We start from the raw sequence: 23,407 nt of genomic DNA on the forward strand, positions 1-23,407 counted from the left end.
GAAGTCGAAAATGCCAACTTTCTTATATTTTCGATAAGATAATAGTTCTACACTAATAACTTTACATCAACAGTGAATGTGTAAAAATTTAGTAATTCCCCGTTGATTAGAAGTGATTAGATTGATCAAATATAGTCTATACAAGCTATATCTATTAATACCCTCACCATCTTGAAAAGCAAAATTATCTAGTTTGTGCTAAAAAATTTTTCACTCGTTTTTCTTATCGACACTTTGATACATTCAAAACCTTTCTGAAAACTTCTGCATAGTAAATTGGGAAAACTTCAAAAATCCTCCCGTAGTTTCATACTTTTTCATTTTAGTATCCTATGATTTAAAATGTATCAAGTTAGTTCTATGGTTTCTCACTTTATCACTTTAGTACTCTATGGTTTAAAGTGTATCAAGTTAGTACCTTGTGGTTTTGTACTTTATCACTTTAGTACCCTGTGGTTTCATACTTTATCACTTTAGTATCCTATGGTTTAAAAAATCATAGGATACTAACTTGATACAAAATTTAAACCATAGGATACTAAAGTGATAAAGTGCAAAACCACAGGGAACTAACTTGATACACTTTAAACCATAGGGTACTAAAGTGATAAAGTAAAAAATCACAGGGTACTAACTTGATACATTTTAAACCGTAGAGTACTAAAATGAAAAAAATTGAAACCACAAAGAGGATTTTTGAAGTTTTTCCTAGTAAATTTACTAAGCGAGAAACATACAAAAACAAATTGAATGTATAAAATGTCTAAATAACTGAAATATAACGAGAGAAAAATTTTTTAGCACAAACTAGATAATTTTGCTTTTCAAGATGGTGAGGGTATTAATAGATATAGCTTGTATAGACTATATTTGATCAATCTAATCACTTCTAATCAACGGGGAATTACTAAATTTTTACACATTCACTGTTGATGTAAAGTTATTAGTGTAGAACTATTATCTTATCGAAAATATAAGAAAGTTGGCATTTTCGACTTCTTGACCTTTAGATAAAAAAATTATAGGATGAGGATAATAGCGATCCTCCTTAGGATTGAATGGTTAATCTAGGATAATAATATTAATCTTAAGATAAAAAATAATTAAAAAAGTGAATCTAAAGATTAAAAAAGTTGGAAATGGCAACTTCCTTATATTTTCGAAAAAAATAGTAGCTCTACTCAAGTTAATATATATATATAATATAGCTCTTATATTTTTAAAAGTACCAAGTTAGTGTTGCTTTTATGTTTTCAGCCCTTGGATAAAGGATAGTTGCTAGTTTAATTAACGATGTAAAAGTATCGAAATCGGTTAAATTTTTGATAAAAAAATTTATTCACTATCTAAATAAAAATCAATAACTCCAATCAATTTACCGACCGTCCCTAGAGCAAGTGGCAAAGGGCTTGGTGGTTGGTACTCGAGACCCAAGTTCGAATCCTAGTTGATTCACATTTTCAGCTAAGTTTATTTCTAAATAAAATAAACGAAGCGGGTAGCGTGCTACCTATCTCTCAAAAAAAAGAGAAAAAGAACAAGAATACGATCAATTTTAGAGCGTCGTTCAATTTTGACCGTTCATTTTCTACCCGCTTGATGGACTTTATTATGGTTTCAAAAAATTACGAAATTTATTTTCTAAAAATTTTAAATNATTTAAGGCCGAAACTCATTTCTTTAATTTTAACATTTCCAAATATTCTAATTTCCGACGTAATATAAATTAATAAAAAATTTCTGAATAATATAGTACGACAAGACATTAATAATTAATAATTTAAATTTATTGAGATTTAGATAACTGTAACGTTTTGGGGTACGCGTAACACTACACTTCTGGGAACTTCGTTTCTTCCGCGAAAGCAAAACGGAGCTCCAGTGCAGAGAAAACCCTAGAAAACCATCGTCTTCCACCGACTACATAAATCCTGGTTTCTTTCTCCGGAGCCAATCCTCCAACGAATTCGGAGATCGGATTCGGGGGCACCAGATTCTCGTTTCCTCTTCGATCGCTCAATTGAGGTCGTAGAAGAAACCGTGGCTATTGGGAGAAGTAAGATTGATCTTTTTCTTTTCTGTTTTTTTTTTTTTTTTATTTTTGTGGATTGGAATCGTGCGACGCAAGAGATCTAGAGTTTTGATTGCGTGGATTATTTTCTCAGTGTGGATTATGGGTTTAGGGATTTTGTCATGTACATTTGTTGATGAGAAAAGAAGAGTTTTGTTATGTTGTGGCATTTTTTTAGGGAATTTAGAATCTCAACCTGTTCATGATTTTATTTTTTTTTAGGAGGAATTCTTTCCCTTTCGTTCTTGTTGGTAATTCTTCGCGTGATTTTAATTTGAAGGAATTCAGGTCTCTGGTTAGCACCTATTAAAGATCAATATTTCTTGATTGAAAAATTGTTTTTTTGTTCTTTTATTGTGATTATTGTATCCTACTTTGATTAGAAAGAACCCTCTTCTCGCGGCTTATTCCCCTCGTAACAAAGATTCCTCAAATTTTGTGAAAACAATGTAAAGATTCATGTTTGTTGATGTACATCATATTTCACTCTATATCTCTAGACATATAGTGATTCTGCTTATTACAAATTTTGTTATCTCACATTCTCTTCATAAGGACTTTTTGTTTCGATATCAAAAATTCATTTTGAATACAATTTGTGCTTATGCAGATCTGAAGTGATTCACTTAGATACTACTTCCCTGCTTTGCCCAGGAATTTGACACAGAAACTCTAGTAGCAGTTATTCCTTGACACCATACAAAAATGAAAGAATTCCTTGACCTTGAAGCACAGGACGGTGTCCGGATGACCTGGAATGTGTTTCCTGGCGCAAAGCAGGATGCTGTCAGCTGTGTGATCCCTGTAGCTTCAATTTATACTCCTCTCAAACCCATTCCTAATGTGCCTGTTCTCCCGTACTCCCCCCTTCGCTGCCGAATGTGCCGTGCTATCTTGAACCCTTTTTCCATTGTCGACTACATAGCCAAGATCTGGATTTGTCCATTCTGTTTTCAGCGCAACCACTTCCCTCAGAACTACTCTTCCATTTCTGAAGACAACCTTCCTGCTGAGCTCTTCCCTCAATATTCCACCATTGAGTATGAATCCAACCCTGAGACAGGACCCACTGTGCCACCTGTCTTTCTCTTTGTGGTTGACACGTGTATGATAGAGGAGGAAATTGGTTTTTTGAAGTCCGCGCTAGCCCAGGCTGTTGAGCTCTTGCCGGAGAAATCCCTTGTTGGGTTGATTACGTTTGGGACTTACGTGCAGGTTTGTCATACATTCACTGTTTCGTGTTTCTTTTTTCCTTTTTGTTGTTTCTTCTCCTTATTATTTATATGAGATTTGTTTTATGCAGGTTCACGAGTTGGGTTTCGGCCTGTTGCCTAAATCCTATGTGTTCAAGGGAACAAAGGAGGCGACCAAGGAACAGATTCTGGAGCAAATGTGCTTCTTCACCAGGAAACCAAGGCCCGCTGTGGGGGTGATTGCTGGTACCCGCGATGGACTCTCAGCAGAGAGCATCGCTAGGTTTCTTTTACCTGCGTCAGAATGCGAGTTTGTATTGAATTCAGTTAAGTATCACTGTCTCTGTCCAGCTAAAAGTAATGCAAAGTTTATCTACTAATGTGGGTTTGCTTGTTAGTAGGGATGCTTGATTCAAGTTTCCATGTGTTGTTCTGAAACTCCTTATATTCTTTGGATTAAACTTTCATAAACTTGATTGTGTTTGGTCCAAATGATTCTTTGACGTTGATAAATGAAAATATGGTATTTTCAAGAATGTATTTTTAAAGAGAGATTCTGTGTAGTGTGTTCTATTAAACTGTGGACTCTAGGAAGTCCCGGGGGTCTTGTACAGGACTTGGGGCTATACTTATGCCTATATCTCTTTATACATTTCTATTATATATGGATGATAGATTTACTTGTTGGTTATTTATGTTGAGTCAGGTTGTTGTAGTTTACCACTAATTAACTCGTTTGGCATACTTATGTTTATATGTCGAGATTCATAAACTTCTGTGTTGGATTTTTTTCATAACATATAGGTTATAGAAGAACTTCAAAAGGATCCTTGGCCTGTACCAGCAGATCAACGCGCATCAAGATGCACGGGTGCTGCATTGAGTGTTGCAGCTAGCCTTTTAGGGGTGTGTGTTCCTGGCTCAGGGGCAAGGATTATGGCATTCGTAGGTGGTCCATCCACTGAAGGACCCGGTGCTGTAAGTTCCAATGCCAAATTTATTAGTTCCATATTGCTATTTAATTTACTTCTCCAATTCTTCCACCTTAATTTGTGAAATGCTAGCTATTATCGATAGCATCGAACCTTCTTTTTCTAGTAACTTAATTATTGTCGAATAGCTGACTGGCTGACTGTGAAGTCCTCGGTGGTTTTAACATGTCTTAGTGATATTATTATTCCTTTTGTTTTGGGATTTCTGCTAAAGGCAGATTTGATGGTGGAGTAACTTTCTTTGTTGGTTGAGACAATTATAAAGTAATGCTGCGACCTAGATGCTCCAATCGTTGCCTTTGCCTATAGTTTGTAAGGTCTGAATATGAATTAATTACTATTCTATTAGATAGAATTAGTTTGAAGTAGTGTGCTTAGTATGTATTATGGAGCGACCATGTATTGTCAGTAGTTATTTCAGCTGATGTTCATGTTGCCAGTTAAGATGGTAGCTGCGGATGGATGTGCAATATTTGTCAACAGTAGAAAGAAAATGATTAGGTGATTCAGTCATGGCAAATGTACTAAACATTTTATGTGTTTATAGTCTTAATTGTTACTCTGCTAGTATTGAACTGATGCGGAATGTTATAAAGACAGACACATGTATCATCAATATAGTGTAGGTTAAGTAGCGAAAATTGCCCAGATCTGTCTGTAGAACCAGGTATCTTTTATCAATGGTGTTTGGTCTTGTTCCTTTTCTTGCTCTCATGGAAAATTTGGAATTCCTTCTTAGTTTGTTTCTGCATATGAGAAGTTGGTAGTATACTGAAATCATTTATGGATTTGGTGTTCCTGCTATAGAACTATTCATCTCATTTCACATGTATGCCCTTCAATACGACAGGATGCAAGTTTATTATTTGAGCTTTAATTATTATCTTACTTTTTTCTCTATGTTATTTCTGTCCTGATGTTTGGAGATTCTTTTGCGAGCCAGCTATTGATATATGCTCGTAACACTGCAGATTGTATCCAAAACTTTATCTGAGCCAATTCGCTCACACAAAGATCTGGATAAAGGTTCGGTTCCACTTTATAGTAAGGCTGTCAAGTTCTATGAAGGGCTTTCAAAGCAGCTTGTGCATCAAGGGCATGTGCTGGATTTGTTTGCATGTGCACTTGACCAGGTTTATTGATTTCCCAATAATGTCTCTTTTACTTTTCCCCTGATTTCTTGTTTTAATTTTTAAGTTTTATGCAATTATACTTATTTACTGGTCAGTGAACCTCTTTTGGCAGATTTGCCATCAAATAAGATTTTGACTGGAGGAACTCGAGTCCTCCCTAAAATGTTTCCTATTGTATTCAAGAATACAAAACACTTGATATTGATTCGGACTCAAGTCATTGGAGTCACTTGTACGCTTGAAAGCAGTTTCTTCTTCTACTTGTTAGTTTGTCATTTTCCCATAATGTGAAGAATAATCTATTTCACATGTTTGGGTGGAATAATTTCTTCTATGTTTTATTTTTAATGGAATTGAGTGTTCATTAGAAGACTCTAAACCTCCTAATAGCCTTGACTTATAGGTAGTCTATCATAATATACTCTAAACAATCCTTATTTGTTTCGTAATGACTGACAACATAAAATTAGTGGAGAATCCTACTTTTGTGAATTTGTAGTTATGATTACAGTTTATAATTTCACTCTAGCCTAGTCAAACCAGTTAAATTCCATGCTTCTGTCTTGCAGCTGCAATACTTAAATTCATGAGTGAAGTTATAGCTTGTCCCTTGTGGATCATGTTGTACTTATTCCTGCCTATCGATGAATTAGTGGACATTCTTAAATTTGTAATAAGTAATAGATACATGAGGAAATTTTGTTTTTTATATATATTTATTATTCTTGATTATCGGTCTTCTTTTAACTTGTTTAATGTGTGTTACTGGCTTTACTTTTTTGTTGATTCATGATTCATGTTAAATGGAGGGTTTATAGTTTCTTTGCATCAATTAAATTCTATCCATCAGGTTGGTGTGGCAGAAATGAAAGTTGCAGTGGAGAGGACGGGGGGAATTGTTGTTCTTGCAGAAAGCTTTGGCCATTCTGTTTTCAAGGATTCACTCCGCCGCATTTTTCAGTCAAGTGAGCATGACCTAGGTCTATCCTTCAAGTAAGAAACTTCTTCTGTCTTTTTTATATGTGTCTCGCATGTAAATCTGTAGACCTCTCTAGCTGGAAGGCCTTGCAACGATTGGCATTTCATATTATTTCCTTTCTTTTAATTATATTGTATGTTGTTTGATTGTAGACCTTTATGAGAAAGGGAGTAATATGCATTGGCCTTTTTTCCTATTGATTTTTTTTTTCTATTTAGTTGTTTTCAACTAAAGATAAGATTTTGAAATTGTTTTGCAGTGGTGTATTTGAAGTTAACTGTTCAAAAGATGTCAAAGTTCAGGGCATTATTGGACCATGTGCTTCACTTGAGAAGGTATGTTGGCAAAATCATTGGTCTTTAACACTGTAAATTCTGTATATAACATGCCATTGTTGGTGAATTTTGCAGAAAGGTCCTTTGTCCTCGGAAACAGTTATAGGTCAGGGAAATACGAGTGCTTGGAAGATGTGTGGTCTCGACAGGAAAACATCTCTTTGCTTAGTATTTGACATTGCAAGAAAAGATGGTCCCGATGCAATTGGCCAACCGACAAGCAATCAATTTTATTTCCAATTTTTGACCTAGTATGAGCACTACTTATATTCTTTAATCATTTCCAGGGTATGGTTGCTATTGTGTTATCTGGGGAACAAGATATCTCTAACATATATCGCATGAGTGTAGTTACCAGCATCATGAGGGTCAGATGAGGTTACGTGCAACTACGCTTTCCAGAAGATGGGTTGCTGGACCTGGTAGTGTACAGGTAAATTTGACTCTAGTCTTGTTTACTGCAATAATTATTGTTTCAGGTTGTTTCCCTCTTAATTAACCTATTTGTTGCCTCTTTATTACATAATTGATTGTGGCTTACCCTAGTGCAACTTAATTACTATGCTAATTTAGTGTGAAATTTCTTGTTAACAGTTACTCTGTAAATTTCTTTGTGACTATAAGAGGGGTTCTTGGAACGCTTGGATCATTCGTGTTGCATTTGGTGGTATCTGTAGGAAATCTTGGTGCCAAAATGCTCTAAAGAGTTATGTCATATCCGACTCTGTTGATATCTTATTTTCAATGGCTGTTTTAGAAAGCTCATGAGTATGGTATGCCGACCATATGTATTTTAATTATGAATTAATAATTGACATCATATCCAGTCTTATAACATTAATAAATCGTATTGGGTGTGTTCTAGATGATGACTATGTGATTCTTTGTGCAACTTATCTACCAATTCTTTTTAGTAGCTACTATGTATTTTGAATAACTATTATCTGCTAATTCTTATCTTTTACTTTTCAATGCACATTTTATCATCTGGATTTTTGTGTTGTTTTCCTTGTTAGTGGTCATAAAAATGTTTGCCATTTATGGAACTTTAACGTGTTCTTGTCTAGCAGAGGCCAGAGAGAGACAGACTTTTTCTTCTTATGTGCTTGTGTCTTGGATGTTGGATGTTTGTGTATGGTGAACTTTTGGAAGCTTTGTATTGGTCTACATATCAAGTTACCTTGCATGACTGATTATGATTTTTTTTTTTTTTGGCTTGTGCTATGTTAATACCTCTTGTCCATATTTTGTCGTTTTTAAATTAATTTGAAATGCAAATTAATATTTCTTGGTGACATTACATTATATAGGAGTTGGTAGCTGGTTTTGACCAAGAAGCTGCTGCTGCAGTAATGGCACGAGTAGTTTCCTTTAAAATGGAAACTGAGGTACTTTTCATATGTTAAATTTACTGCATGTAGAACGTAATGATTGGACTGTAACGTAAATGCTACTTATTGAACAATAATATGATGATATTTTATTGTTTATCTTGTTTTTGCTTAGATTATGAGCTTAGTCACACGTTACAGAAAGTGTATAATTTGGTATGTTATATTTTGCGTGTATTGATTTTTTTTTTCTTTTTTTCGCATCGCATCGCATGCATCGAGGCCTAGTTGCATCAAACCATGCAACCTAGTTTATTTACCTTATGAATGAAGCGGGTAGCATGTTTTCTCTCTAAAAAAAAGAACATTTTGCGTGCTTTTAATCGTTTTCATCAATCAAGGAACAAGATTTCCTATAGAAGTCACTTCACTTTATCAGTTCTGTCAGTTTATCTGATATCTTTCATTAGATGTTTGTACTCTACACATGCTGACCTACTTTTTCATTCTCCATATTGTTTTTCATCTGGTGTTCCTTTAGAATTTCAGATTATCCTTGAACATATCATGATCATCTAACCTCATCCTAACAATACTGGTTGGCTAGAGCACGACTGGAAAGTTCATCAGGAGCAAAAAATATTGAATATATGTTCTTGTGTGATGTAAATGATAAATATATTGCTAGTCTGGTAGAACACTAGGAAGGACCATGTGATCCATTTTTCTGAAGGAAAATGAGAAAGGCAAGCCAGGTGAAATTATTATTTCTTATCTTGCAAGTGCAAAGGTAGTTGGATAGCTCTATCATAATGAACAAAACCCAAAAGATAGTTCATCTGTGTTTCTCTTTAATGAGAGATGCGGACAATGGAGATTACGACTGAGGATAATGTTTGATGATATAACAATGAGTTTTTTAATTGTTTTTGCCACTTATAATCATTTATATTTGTTGGCTCCCTAGAAGTGTACCTTATCTCGTCTGTGTTCTCATTTTGCCCATCTCTCTGTACAGGCTGATTTTGACCCCGTTAGATGGCTTGATCGATCTCTGATCCGTTTGTGCTCCAAATTTGGAGATTATCAGAAAGAGTCTCCTTCCTCTTTCAGTTTATCCCCGCGCCTATCTATATTTCCTCAGTTTATGTTCAATTTAAGGCGATCGCAGTTTGTCCAGGTGTGACACTAATTACTTCTGGTTCTTGTCGGTCATTCTGATGTGGAAGAACCAATTATTTGGCAGTTTGTTCGATTTACTATGACTGCTACTTGTGTAGGTTTTCAACAACAGCCCAGATGAAACTGCGTATTTCAGGATGATGCTGGATAGGGAAAATGTGAATAATGCAGTCGTCATGATCCAACCTTCACTTATATCGTACTCATTTCATTCAGCCCCGGAGCCTGTACTCCTGGATGTAACTGCAATTGCTGCTGATAGGATACTTCTCTTGGATTCGTATTTTACTATTGTAGTATTCCATGGGATGAGCATCGCACAGTGGCGAAATGCTGGTTACCAAAGTCAACCAGGACATGAGGTGATGTTTATCAACTCAATGCCCTATAAAAATGTCGTCGCTTAACCTTAGTGTTGATTTTGGTCAACATCACCTTCGTTTTAAAACATGAGGTGATGTCTGATCAACTGGATGCAAAATGGCTGGATTAGTATCTTCAAAACATAGTCGTGCTAGAGGCTAAAACTATGTTTATATGTGAAGTGCTACATTTGTGGTCGTACTACAAGTTTAAATGTGTATTCTCTGCAGGCATTTGCTCAATTGCTTCAAGCTCCACGGGATGATGCTGATGCAATTATTAAGGAGCGGTTTCCTGTACCTCGTTTAGTCATTTGCGACCAACACGGTTCCCAGGTTATTGTTAAATTCTCTACAAATGTTCCGCACATAACAGTTTTCCATTCTGATACAAAAAGGGTGTTACAGATAATGATTGCTGTACAGTTTGATAGTTAACCATTGTGAGGCAGCTGACACAAATATGATCAATTTTCATTTGTCTAAATTACCATTCTATATTTTAGTGTCCTTGGCAGACTACAATTTATCTAGTGTTTGCTATCTTTAGATTTTGTTGGCGTGATATGATCAGTTATTAGATGTTTGATCTTGGAGTATGCAGGCTCGGTTCTTATTGGCGAAATTAAATCCTTCAGTTACATATAATTCGGATAATCCTCCCCCGCACGGCGGGGATGTCATATTCACGGATGACGTGAGCTTCCAGGTCTTCATGGATCATCTCCAGCGATTGGCGGTTCAGCAGGCATACAGCTAGTTCCGCTAACTGCCAAATTTTGTACCATTGTTGTCTCTTATATCTCTCTGTACAGTTGTGCAACCGTATTCTTCTGTTTGATCCCATTATTGACCTAGCATTTAAGCTTGTAACGAGGTTGGATTTGTTTTTTAAAAATTTTTTTATCGCTTTCGTAAGTGGCACAGACATGCGGAGTCTGTTTTGCCCGGCCGATTTTCAAAGTGGTATGAATTTTTTGGGTGGTTGTCATGTTACCGTGAAACATGTGGTGTAAATCTCGATTTCGTATTCGTGAAATGACATCATAGCTTTGATTACACATTGTTTACTCTGAAAATGTATGGACAAATTGTAATTCAACAGTATACTCAATGTTGATGATGTCTGTAAGCATCGTTTGCCGGAATCCGTTGCAAGAATATTGCACGCCAGCACCCACACATCCAGGTAGCAGGAAGTATGCGCATCACGTTTAGTTTTGAAACATATGTTGTATTATTATGATTATATTTGTTAATTTTGTTGAACTTTCGAACTCTTTACCTCTCAGAATTGCTTTCTTGAGCCGCAGCCTTAAAAGCCAGAGAAGAAAGAAAATAGATTTCACACAGGACGGCCACACGAGTTACAACGGTGTTCCCCATTTGTGTTGTTTCTCCCAGTAGAATTGAGTTGCTAATTTCTTTGACGTTGTGGAGAATTGGGGTTTGGGAGCTCCTCGGAGGCCTTTAGTAGAGCCTACAAGCTGAATCAGAAAAAGTACCAAAAATAAAAGAAAAGAAAAGAAAAGAAAATAAAATAAAAGGAGGCATCTGATATGTGCGTGCGAGGTGCGACAACATGCACGTACAATAAAAAATACTCCACACTGCACATAGATATAATATTATTATATTCTATTATAAAGAATAATAATAGGGTCGAATTTGTAAGAAATAGCTCCACCCCATCATCGTCCACCCAATGACTGGGATTTGATCCATTATTTTCTCGTCCAAGAATTGGACCGCTCCGTTCGTGCTTCTAGAAAGCAGCAGCCTCGTTCCCTGGACTTCGCATTTTTAATCTAGTCTAGTCTAATATTATTACAAGCGCTGGAGCTGAGCCTATCACTACGACACTCAGTAGAAAAATATTGCTAAATACGATAAAATAGCGTGTCAAAGTACAATTTGAATAAAGTTGTCAAGAGAATGTCACATTGTTTAAGGGGTTAATTTCATACATGTTTTTATAAACATAGTGAATAACAAATATGTCTATATAGAGTTTAAAAATTCTGATATTTTTAAATATATCATTGTCGTTAGAATTCGTTAGAAAAATTTAATTAAGTATAGATTAAATATTTAATCATGATTAGTTTTTGACATATTTACTCATTTATATTATACTATTATGATTTTTTTGGAGGGTTAGGATAATAGCGGTCCTCCTTAAAATTGAGTGATCCTTATTGGATAATAATATTAATTCAGTGATTAAAAATAATTCAAAAAAATAATTTAAGAGCTAAAAAATCAAAAGCACCATATCATTTGTACTTCCCATAGTATAATAGCTCTACTCAAAATAGAAAATAATAGTAGAATTGCCCACCTAACTACACCCAGTACAACTAGCTTTCTGATTTTGGGAAAAAATTGTGAAAGTTTTTTAATTTTTAGTTCATTTGATTCTAAAAAAAATAAATTATTATAATTTTTTTTTTGTGCATATTTTATGAAAAAATTAGTATTCTTACTTTTCTAAAAAGGGAGTTAAATAAAAATAAAAAAATAGTTTTTCATAAAGGATAAAAATTGAAATTATTTTTCTAAAAATAAATTTTTTATTAACAAAAATTTATTTATGTTTTTCTGAAAAACCTAACAGCAGCTCACGAGTTCGAGACCGCAAACCTACCTAACTCAAAAAAAAGCGACAGCAGCGACTAGCGAGCGAGCACACTTACCTCCTTTACGCTTCCGAGGGGGCACTTGCTATTCTCACTCCTCTTCTCGAAACATCCACGCGCACACGCGCACACACACCCAAAGCCCTCGCCCTCGTCCTCGTCCTCGTCCTCGTCCTCCCCCATCCCCCATCCCCTTCCTCATACGATCGCCATGGATCCCGACTCCGAGCTCCAATTCGACTTCTCCCCCTTCGTCCGCCTCTACAAGAGCGGCCGCGTCGAGCGCCTCTTTACCACATCCTTCGTCCCCGCCTCCCCCGTCGACCCCGATCCCGCCACCGGCGTCCTCTCCAAGGACGTCCCCATCGACCCCGACCGCGGCGTCTCCGCTCGCCTCTACCTCCCCGCCGGCGACGGAGCGGCGGCGGCGGAGGCGGCGAAGCTCCCGATCGTCCTCTACTTCCACGGCGGCGCCTTCTGCGTCGAGTCGGCGTTCTCCCCGCTGTACCACGGCTACCTCAACTCCCTCGTCGCCCGCGCGAGGGTCGTCGCCGTCTCCCTCGAGTACCGCCTCGCCCCGGAGCACCCGCTCCCCGCCGCGTACGACGACGCGTGGGCGGCGCTCCGGTGGGCCGCGGCGAACGACCTCCGCCGCGTCTTCCTCGCCGGGGACAGCGCGGGGGCCAACATCGCCCACGCCACCGCCATGAGAGCGACGAAGGAGGCGGATCTAGGGTTCGGGATCAAGGGCCTGGTGCTGCTGAACCCGTACTTCGCGGGGGGCGAGGAGCCGAGGGACGCGGGGGCGAGGGCGCGGATGGAGAGCGCGTGGCGGTTCGTGTGCGCGGGGAGGTACGGGGTCGAGCACCCGCACGCGAACCCGGCGGGGTGGCCGGAGCAGCTGAAGGAGCTGGCGTGCGAGCGCGTGTTGGTGGCGGTGGCCGAGAGGGATCACCTGCGGGAGCGGGGGATCGCGTACGCGGAGGGTTTGCGGCGGAGCGGGTGGGCTGGGGAGGTGGAGCTCCACGACGCCGCGGGGGAGGACCACGTCTACTTCCTCTTCAAGCCCCACTGCGACAGAGCTTCGGATTTGATGGACACCGTCGTTTCCTTCTTAAACCGCAATTGATCTCGCACATTCTCGATTTTAATGCAAGTTTATCGAATTAATTTGATCTTGATCTTGATCTTGATCTTGTGAAGACATATTTTGGGTTGTGCTGTATCTGGGAAGCGTTTGGTACTAAGCTTTCTCCCCATAGAAATTGAGTCGGATAAATGAATAAATCTTTAATATTTTATTAAAGACTAGAATGTTATAAGCGTACTTGTAACAATGGTTAGAAAAACAAAATGATGAGACAGAAGGGGTAGTACAATTTTAACTGTTGAGTGTTGATTGATAATCCACATCCTACCAAATATTTACGAGCTTATGAGATGATTAAGAAGCATTATTATTATCGGACAAAAGTCCGATAGTTCAGAGTCTTCGACCTTAGTAAAGTAATAGGATGGATCGTGATTTGTGTACAGGTCATGAATGCGGGTCTGCAGAGTTCTTGCTAATACTTCAATTCCCTTTGAATTGGATGGCCTTTCAATACCACACACACTCTCTCAATGAAAACACGCATGCTCCCAAACAACCTCTCAAAACAGATTAAAATTGTCAACCATAATCCACCGTATTTAATTGTCCTGTGGACTGTTATTTTTTCAAAGTTTTTTTTTTTCAAACTTTAGGATTAAAAGTCCAAGGCCACGTGTATGAGATACATGCAGCCTGTACTTCTCTGTTTGAAAAGTAATAGTAATATACTAGTGTAGTGACTCGCGTGTAACACGCGTGTAGATACTGTTAAAATAAAAATTTATAAAGAATAAAATATCAGTTTAGTACAAAAATAGTAAATATAGTTTATATTATAGACAAATATTTTTTTAAAAATAAAATTATAATAAAAAAATTTTATCATTTCAATAAAACTATTAAATCTTATGTAAAAGAAGTAGCATATTATACAAATAAATGATTAAAATTATTTTTATAACATAATAATCAAATGAGAAAAGAAAATGAGAAAAAAAATAGGCCCACTCTTCTCCAAATTAAAGGGGTGGGTACAGGTAGGATGTTGCTGTGAGGACTAATGTATACGTATAGATATAGAAATCAGCATTTGCTGTTAACGAACTAATTTATTAAAAATTGCTTATATTGTACTAGTAGAGCTTACCTAGTCTCTGTTCTTTAAGTTTTTTGTGTGAGCTTCTATCTTCAATTATATTTTAGGTATTAATTAATATATCAGTTTTTATGACCTTACATCTATAGATATAATTTATTTATTAACATTAACATTAATTATATTTAATAAAAAATACTTTATTTATAGATAAAATTTATAATATTTTACAAACTCTACACCTAAATGGTTGAATTTATATCTTGAAATTATGTCATACTTATCTCCTCCTAATTTACACTTTTTCACTAATTAATACTACCATATATATTATTTTCTAAAATATTATAAAATTTATTTGTAAGTATAGAAATAGAATGATTAATATTTAATAAATAAATTGTAAAATAGCATATTTAGAATCATTACCTTATATATATATATATATATATATTAATTTCCGGTGGTTACTTTTCCACCATCCTTAATTATGTCCTTAATAATTTATGGTACACAAGTTGGTGAACAATGCTACATCACTGCGCCTCAACTCGTCCTCTTTTCGCGGAGCGATCCCCTTCCCCTGTTAAACTTCCCCCACCCAACCCAACCAACTTGTCTCCGTCCTCTATAAATATATATCCAAAGGCCGGAGCAAAGCGAAGCGTATCAAAATCCTAACCCCAGTTCACCGTTCCCCTCCACCTCACCTCCGATCGCCATGGATCCCGACTCCGAGCTCCAATTCGACTTCCCCCCCTTCCTCCGCCTCTACAAGAGCGGCCGCGTCGAGCGCCTCGACGGCACCGGATTCGTCCGCGCCGACGCCGACCCCGATCCCGCCATGGGCGTCGTCTCCAAGGACGTCCCCATCGACCCCGACCGCGGCGTCTCCGCTCGCCTCTACCTCCCCGCCGGCGGCGAGGCGGCGGCGGCGGCGACGGCGAAGCTCCCGATCGTCGTCTACTTCCACGGCGGCGCCTTCTGCATCGAGTCGCCCTTCTCCCCGCAGTACCACCGCTACCTCACCTCCCTCGCCGCCGCGGCGGGGGTCGTCGCCGTCTCCGTCCACTACCGCCTCGCCCCCGAGCACCCGCTCCCCGCCGCCTACGACGACGCCTGGGCCGCGCTCAAATGGGCCGCGTCCAACGCCGCCTCCGGCCCCGAGCCCTGGCTCGCCGCGCGCGGGGACCTCCGCCGCCTCTTCCTCGCCGGCGACAGCGCCGGCGCCAACATCGCCCACAACATGGCCGTGCGAGCCGCGGCGAAGGAGGAGGACCTAGGGTTCGCGATCAAGGGCCTGGTGCTGATGAACCCGTACTTCTGGGGCAAGGATCCGGTCGGGGAGGAGACGCGGGACGCGGAGGTGCGGGCGCGGATGGAGAGCACGTGGGGGTTCGTGTGCGGCGGGAGGTACGGGATCGAGCACCCCTTCGTAGATCCGTGGGGGTCGCCACGGGCGTGGAGGGAGCTCGCGAGCGAGCGCGTGCTGGTGACGGTGTCGGAGATGGACCTCTTCAGAGAGCGTGGAAAAGCGTACGCCGAGGGATTAGAGAAGAGCGGGTGGAGAGGGGAGGTGCAGGTGTACGAGACCGAGGGGGAGGATCACGTTTACTACCTCTCTCAGCCCCACTCCAAAAAGGCTCTCAACGAGTTGCAGGTCGTCGCCTCCTTCATCAATCGCCCTTGATGAGTTGATTCATTCTCACTCTCATCATTATACTGTTTAATTTCTTCTTATTAATTAGTGTCCTCGTAATCGTATAAGCTTCGCTTCGCTTCGCGTAGTGTGGGTGTGTAACGCTTCGTTTTCTCTCATTTTGATACTATCATTATTATTATTATTATCACTAAGCTTCTGTATTTCTGATGTAGCAAACTTCGCGAATGTATGAATCCTAAGCAAAGAATAATCAAACCTAGAATAATTTTCTCTCTTTGCTGCTGGTTAGCCTCTTATTAAGTGACTGCAAAATTTTCAAGCAACTTAGTTTGGTATGCTGAGGAAAGGTTTCAGAGTGGGTGGCTGGTGAAAGGAGCACATGGATTAAATAAGCTTGGGTAATATACCCGTATTAACAAAACTAAAAACAATTGACTTTGTGGCTTTAAAAGAGTTTCACCTTCACACAAATTAATCAATATCTGTTTGTTTGGTTACCAAGTTCACCCGCTCCCGAGGGGATATATTGAACCAGTATTATATATATTGCGCATAATATATATTATTAGTTAAGCCAACAAACGTGCATATACGCCACCAAAACTTAGTGGTTGTTTTTGACGTAGAGGAGTAGGCGTGTCTCCTTCGGAAGTGTCTTGACTTCTGCTTACATTATTAGGTTTAGTGTCCAAACAAACAAGCTGTACTATCATCTTGCTTTGGCAACAGAAAAAAGGGTTTCATCAGCCAAGGGCTCCACAGGTCATTAACTCATCAGCAGCTTATTTCAACTATATTGACATTTACTTGCAAACTAATTATACCAAATTTTTTCATTTGTCCTTTTTTCCTGTAAAATGACGCATCTATTGTTATATTATCTAATAAGGTTTTCGACTAAGGTAGGAGATGTCATCAATACCTTGTGTCTTAGAGACTAATTGAGTGGCTGGAGTTTTTTTAGAAATATTTCATAGAAAGTTTGTAATTATTTTTGTTGAAGTGCAATTATCTTCTATCTTGTATCTTTCACTATTCGTTCTGATGTTCACGAGTCCTAAAACTACTCATGTCCTAAGTACTCTCGGCTACAGAGTTATGATTGATCTGTTGATCTAATGCTCATATGATTTGGGAACTTTTTTTTTTTCCTTAAGACAAAAAGACTTTAATTCTCGTAGAAGAGATAAATTAATAATTTGACTTGTCAATCAGTAAGTTAGTTGCTTTTCTCAACATTAGAGAGTTAGAAATTTGGTCATTTGTAGATTACCTAGCATTGCACTACATGTTGCCTTTTCTTCCTTGATTGTTTAATTAGTTCAGATGCTCTTCTAATTATCTACTGGTTTCAAAGGAAAGGAAGAGAACCTTAAAAACTAAACTGTTACTTTATCGTGCACTTGTGCCAACCAAAAAGGCATGCATTCAAAACTTGGTCCCTCGAACAATGCAGCTCCTTTTTGATGTCTTAGCACGTGAAGTACACTAACCCAAAAAGAAAAAGAAAAAGAAAAAGAAAAGAAAAGAAAAGAAAAAAAATGGCAAGAAACTAAATGGTCAGTATTCGATATTTCAAATTTGAAATCTAGTTGGTCCACGTTTTCAAATAAATTTATTTCTGAAAAAATAAACGAAAACTCACTTAAATTTCAGTCTGTCACCATCATAGACTTTTTGAGTTTGCTCCATCCAGGCCAAACGGTTTGCTTGGTTCATACACACGTTCTGTTGACACAAAAGCTGGGCCAAATGGCGCCATTTCACATTCACTCAACTTTGATTTTGCCATCTTTATTAGATTCTAACGTTCAAACCTGCGGATGCGATCCACGCATGCAATATTGTTAAAAGGGACGGGAATCGGGAGTGAGCAATTACATCGAAAGCATCCGGAAGCGTGTGTGGACTGTGTGTCGCAAAGTCGCTCATTTTGGATTTATCAGCGAGCAATGGGTATTAGGTTAGGGCCTGTTTAATTCAAGCAAAACTTTTTATATTTTGCATCTTAAATTTTAAAATAATATAATAGATCTCTCCGAACTACGGTCTAATTATGCTTAGCCATTCAGATCTTAAAAAGTAACACCAAGGCCATGCCATAATATTTTTCATTACTGAAACAAGATCATGTGACAATGAAATGCTATCGAACATAAGATTGTGTGTGAGAAACTATACATTTCTTTACTTGCAAAGCAATCTTTTGTTTGATAGCATTTTATTATTATAGCATGATACTTTTGTTTGATAGCATTTTATTATATCATGATCTTTTTTCCATAACAAAGAATATTATTTTGGTGAGTATCTTCATTAAGTAATTAATTATACCTTTTATTAGTTGTAATACATTTCAATTAGCCCCCTAAATTCAATTTCTTGCGGGGGCGTTTGACTCGACGTAATTGTAAATACAATAATTATAATACATGTATTTTGTTTGATGGGACATAGTAAAAAAGTGTTATAGCTATAAATACTTTATTTGGTTGCATGCAGTTGAGCAGTATATGTATATAAATTTATATCATTTTGTATGTGAGGTTGTGAGATTACTCCCTATATGGGAAAGGACAAATTAAAATTATTTAAAAGGCTATTAGGAAGGTAAGCTTATCTTTGGTTAAAATTATTCTCTTCAATTGTTGTGGTTGAAACTGCCGTCAATTTGGGCCTAGTTTCAACTTTCAGCCAGTAATGCTGATCCTCTACGCATAGTTGCAACTATAGCAATTGAATACAAATGCATAAAAAAAAAAAATACCAGATTTAGATCTACATGTAATTACAACTATAGTGCAGTTAAAACCATTTTAATATGTCAAAATAAATAAACATGGATATTTAAGTGTCAAACGACCGTTATGAACTATAATTCAATAAAAATTTTACAAAAATTAGGAACACATTGGTAACTTTAATTTTTTTGAAGTTTAGACGACTAAGGCGTAATTTGATAATGTTGTGAGAAGAGCATCATTTTTTTTAAAAAAAAAATTAAGAAAAATTGAAGGGCGCTACGGACCTTTCCTTTTATATCATAAAATTAAGGGAAAACTTCAAAAACCCCCTCTGTGGTTCCACACTTTTTCATTTTAGTACCCTGTGGTTTAAAGTGTATCAAGTTAGTACCCTGTGGTTTCTCACTTTATCACTTTAGTACTCTGTGGTTTCACACTTTATCACTTTAGTACCCTATAGTTTAAAAAACCACAGGGTACTAATTTGATACAAAATCAAAACCACAGGGTACTAAAGTGATAAAGTGAGAAACCACAATGTACTAACTTGATACATTTTAAACCACATGGTACTAAAGTGAAAAAAATTGAGACCACAAGGGGGGTTTTTGAAGTTTTCCCTAAAATTAAAGTGGAAATCACTAGTGATGAAGTATATAGGCATTATCAAGCTAGAACTAAGCACACTTAACCTAATAGTTTAGATGAGTTTATTCCTCTATAAATATGTGTATAAAGTTTTATTTTAATTAAAATTTTTATTATTTTAAAGAGAAATATTTCGATCTCGATCTTTTTACTTAAACCAACTAAACAAAATGAAGAGCCCGGCCCAGGCCAGCCCGTTCCATCCGGGCCGCAGGGCCGAGCTCCACGGCCTATCGGATAATCCGCCCCCGTATTAGACCCGTCCGCGAAGTCAAACCTGCTACTGCCTACCCCACCCGATCCACGAACTGAGAGAGCTTCCTCTGACTAGTCTGCCATTTTCGCCAGAAATGGATCCGGACACCGAAGTCCAATTTGAGTTTCCGGGCCTGATCCGCTGCTACAAGAGCGGCCGCGTCGAGCGCTCCGCCGCCCCGGCGCCCGCCCCGCCGTCGCTGGACCCGATCACCGGCGTCGCCTCCCGGGACGTCGCCCTCGACGCCTCCTCCGCACCTCTCCGCGCTCGCCTCTACCTCCCCTCCCTCCTCGCCCACGAGCAGGAGCAGGAGCAGGAGCAGGAGCGGAAGCTCCCTCTCCTCGTCTACTTCCATGGCGGCGGCTTCGTCGTCGGCTCCGCCTCCGCCCCCGCCGAGCACTCCTTCCTCAACCTCCTCTGCGCCCGCGCCGGCGCCCTCGCCCTCTCCGTCGACTACCGCCTCGCCCCCGAGCACCCGCTCCCCGCCGCCTACGACGACGCCCTCGCCGCGCTCCGCTGGGCCACCTCCGCAGCGCCCGCGCCCGATCCCTGGCTGTCCCGCCACGCCGACCTCACCCGCGTCTTCTCGATCGGCTTCAGCGCCGGCGCCAACATCGCCTACAACGTCGCACGGGCGCTTCCCCCGGGCGCGCTGAAGGGGCTCGTTCTGATCCACCCCCTCCTCCTCTCCAGCGCTCTGTCCCCGTCCGAGCCCCGGGACGCGGCGCTCAGGGCGAAGATAGAGGAGGGGTGGCGGTTCGTGTGCCCCGGCACGTGCGGGGTGGACGACCCGCGCGTGAACCCCATGGGACCGGGCTTGAAGGATCTGGGGTGCGAGAGGGTGATGGTGTGCATCGCGGAGGACGAGTTGATGGAGCGGGGGAGGGCGTACTACGAGGCGCTGAGGGCGAGCGGGTGGGGCGGGAGCGCAGAGTTGGTGGAGTCGGAGGGCGAAGGGCACGAGTTCTTTCTCCAGAACCCGGGATCGGAGAAGGCGGTGGCAATGATGGAGCGCTTGGCCGCGTTCATCAATCGCTGAAGTTGAGATCATATTCTTGCCAAAACAAAAAGAAATGGTTGGTTTCGCAACAATTTAGTAGCGCTGCTGTTATCTCCGAATGCTGCTGTTATAAGCTGTTTATGTGCTGATACTATGGCTTGTATAATATTTGTTGTTAGTACCTTAAATGTGAAGAAAATGTAATGTGATGATGCATTTGCACTCGAAATAAAAGTGTACATGACTATCGATATAAGATTGGCCAATACTGATGCAGATTGGATATGATTGAGGCGGAGCTCGCTTCATATAATCCTTGTCGTGTGGTTACTTATTTTCTGCCGATTTTTGCGATTGAGTTTGACAATTCCCTGAAACTTGGATTTTTGGACATTCAATATAAATGGCGCAACGGTTGATAGAAGGGGAAATAACTGGGTTATTCTTATTCTTATCTGTTTAATGCATTCGCTAGCACATGTTAGGCAAGTGGAAAATTCAGACTTCCAAACACAGGTACCAAGAAGCAGGAAGGTAATAACTATGTTGAGACGTGAGATTGACTGATTCGGTCCGCAGAGTTGCAGCAGCCTCTATTCTCTGCTTCTTGGAATTACAATTTCAGGTTTGTTAAAACTTTTCAAAGTATTTTCTAAATAGTTTTCATTTTGATTTTGTGCTTTGATTGATCAATTCAGAGGCTTGATGGGGATGATGCAAGAATTGCCGATTACTCTGATTAGATTGCAGTACGAGCACTGGCGTTCTCATTCCTGCTGTGCTAGCCGCACCAAACAAGGAGAACTGTCCACTTTTTACAGTGAAAGACATTCAGGATTTTCTCCCTAGTCAATAACTCATTATCTGGAAGTATTTTCTATGTTCAGGTAAGTCGCATATCATGTGATGTTCTAGCTGCGTGGTCAATTAACTGAGATTTCATGTTACTAACTTTGGATTTTTCCTCCTTTTCCATGTGCCTTATATCCGTCTCTATTTTGTTTAGTACAATACTTGGCTGCTTTTGTACTAAAAACTGCTATTCATTGTTTCAATACTACATCATGGCTAATACTAATTTGCCGACCATGCGGAGTGTGCACTATAAACATCTAGTTGAAACCTGTTCTACTCCAAATTTTGAAACCTTGTAAGTTATCAATGTCACCATTTATTAGGGTACACAAATTATATGAAGTCCAAAATTAAATATATCTCTAAAATGCGTTATGTATAAAACCAATATCAAAAGATGCAGAAACTATTAGATGTTCATAAGAATGTACAGAAAAAATGAAAATCACCAAATCCGAGATGAGCTCAACACTTCAGTAGTGTCTGAACTGAATTAAAGAAGGCCTTTGCTTTTTCCCCCTTCAGTGCAAAACAAAAAAGTTAGGTGTGAGGGGGTTTCTCATGACAGGGGCTGATAATGAATGACATGATCTGTTTGTCCACGAGAGGTATAAATCCATGTCATAACTAATTTTCCCCCTGACGAGCTTTCAATTATGATTATGTATGAAACGATTAATCGCATCATTGGTTAGGCTCGTGGATAGACATCAGTCACATAGAATTGACTAGCCTGTATCATGTCTATATTCATCGTGTCAACAGCAATTACCTAACATCTGTGCGACAATTCAACAACCTCGTCGTCTCAAAAAGATCTTTATATCCTGGCTCAAATATGTGCTCTTATTACTAAATCAAAATAACTAATTTGGAAAATTTATACATTCATTCTGATGTTATAGTAATACTTACAGATGGAGTTAAATGAACAAGATTAATCATTCGTCGTTTGAGTATCATGTATGATTTATAGGAAGGAAGTGAATACATAAATATTAGTTCAAGATATTTATCCAAGTTCACGAGGAGATATTATACGACTAAGGAGCCAGCACGATATCGATAGGCAATCCCTCTCTGATGTGTATGGATTCTGCAGTAATTTATTTGAAGTTTTAAGTTATCTTAATTTAGAAATCCTGTACAGAAATCTCAAAATAATGTTCGACTTTCGAAACAGCTAAGAAAAGATTCAAGTTGATTTCAAAGAAGTTTCTTCTATATACAAGATGTATATTCAAATGAAATGTTGTGCCTTGAGAATGCAGATAATTCAATTGGTTTGAAAATAGGCATTCAAATTTCTACTACCTATTCATGTTTTACCACTGAAAGTAACAATGAACAATGTGTGCCATGCAGTGGATAATGCATTTCTTCAACTACTTCTGTTGGAACTTCCTTGTCGTTGTATGATCGTCATAGACCGGGTGATTTAGATTCCGTCTAGTTTAATTGGGGCTTGCTGGAAATTAATAAGCTTAATAACTAAATTTAAACAAGGAAAACTTTTCTGTTTTTCTTACATAAAGCTAATTCGTTCTTAGATGTGAATTTTTTGCTTTGAGATGCAAATTTTTTAAGCAAGCATTATTTTCAGTAATCCTCCTTTTTCTTTTAACTTCCACACGCTATAATCTCTTTTCTTGGAAACATAGATTTTTGATGTAGGACAAAATATAGGGTCCTCTATTTTAGAAGGATCCAAAATATGATTTATACTTTTTTTTAAAAGGTTTTGAATTTTTGGGAATTTTTGAAATTCTTTTTTGAATTTTTTTAAATTTTCAGAATTAAAAAAAAAGAAACCACAGTAATTACAAAAATTGAAA

The 23,407-nt window shown here is 38.9% G+C and overlaps 4 protein-coding genes across 5 annotated transcripts; all 4 read left to right on the forward strand.

Annotated features, from left to right (window-relative positions):
• LOC109726395 (protein transport protein SEC23-like) lies at positions 1,813–10,639 on the forward strand. 2 transcript variants are annotated; one of them, XM_020255957.1, is made up of 14 exons: positions 1,813–2,056; positions 2,682–3,286; positions 3,375–3,590; positions 4,069–4,242; positions 5,228–5,389; positions 6,240–6,382; positions 6,628–6,703; positions 6,779–6,954; positions 7,055–7,136; positions 8,014–8,091; positions 9,053–9,214; positions 9,315–9,578; positions 9,810–9,914; positions 10,183–10,639. In XM_020255957.1, the coding sequence occupies exons 2-14, from the start codon at positions 2,777–2,779 to the stop codon at positions 10,336–10,338; spliced, it is 2,304 nt and encodes a 767-aa protein (XP_020111546.1). In that variant the 5' UTR covers positions 1,813–2,056; positions 2,682–2,776; the 3' UTR covers positions 10,339–10,639. The 2 variants fall into 2 exon arrangements, with proteins under 2 accessions (XP_020111546.1, XP_020111555.1); XM_020255966.1 differs by having other exon boundaries at positions 2,726–3,286.
• Positions 12,191–13,602, forward strand: LOC109726405 (probable carboxylesterase 12). The gene has a single exon (XM_020255979.1). The coding sequence runs from the start codon at positions 12,429–12,431 to the stop codon at positions 13,344–13,346; it is 918 nt and encodes a 305-aa protein (XP_020111568.1). The 5' UTR covers positions 12,191–12,428; the 3' UTR covers positions 13,347–13,602.
• Positions 14,961–16,346, forward strand: LOC109724751 (probable carboxylesterase 5). The gene has a single exon (XM_020253686.1). The coding sequence runs from the start codon at positions 15,128–15,130 to the stop codon at positions 16,094–16,096; it is 969 nt and encodes a 322-aa protein (XP_020109275.1). The 5' UTR covers positions 14,961–15,127; the 3' UTR covers positions 16,097–16,346.
• LOC109706752 (tuliposide A-converting enzyme 2, chloroplastic-like) lies at positions 19,744–21,030 on the forward strand. The gene has a single exon (XM_020227723.1). The coding sequence runs from the start codon at positions 19,812–19,814 to the stop codon at positions 20,754–20,756; it is 945 nt and encodes a 314-aa protein (XP_020083312.1). The 5' UTR covers positions 19,744–19,811; the 3' UTR covers positions 20,757–21,030.

The sequence above is a fragment of the Ananas comosus genome, linkage group 2 (genome assembly GCF_001540865.1).
Source record: "Ananas comosus cultivar F153 linkage group 2, ASM154086v1, whole genome shotgun sequence".
NCBI lineage: Eukaryota > Viridiplantae > Streptophyta > Magnoliopsida > Poales > Bromeliaceae > Ananas > Ananas comosus.

Bases quoted from the DNA above. Each gene is read 5' to 3' on its own strand.
- LOC109724751 (XM_020253686.1), top strand. From the start codon at position 15,128: ATGGATCCCGACTCCGAGCTCCAATTCGACTTCCCCCCCTTCCTCCGC.
- LOC109726405 (XM_020255979.1), top strand. From the start codon at position 12,429: ATGGATCCCGACTCCGAGCTCCAATTCGACTTCTCCCCCTTCGTCCGC.
- LOC109726395 (XM_020255957.1), top strand. From the start codon at position 2,777: ATGAAAGAATTCCTTGACCTTGAAGCACAGGACGGTGTCCGGATGACC. The intron at 5,390-6,239 runs GTTTATTGATTT...TCTATCCATCAG, and splicing joins TTGCATGTGCACTTGACCAG to GTTGGTGTGGCAGAAATGAA. The intron at 8,092-9,052 runs GTACTTTTCATA...CTCTCTGTACAG, and splicing joins CCTTTAAAATGGAAACTGAG to GCTGATTTTGACCCCGTTAG.
- LOC109706752 (XM_020227723.1), top strand. From the start codon at position 19,812: ATGGATCCGGACACCGAAGTCCAATTTGAGTTTCCGGGCCTGATCCGC.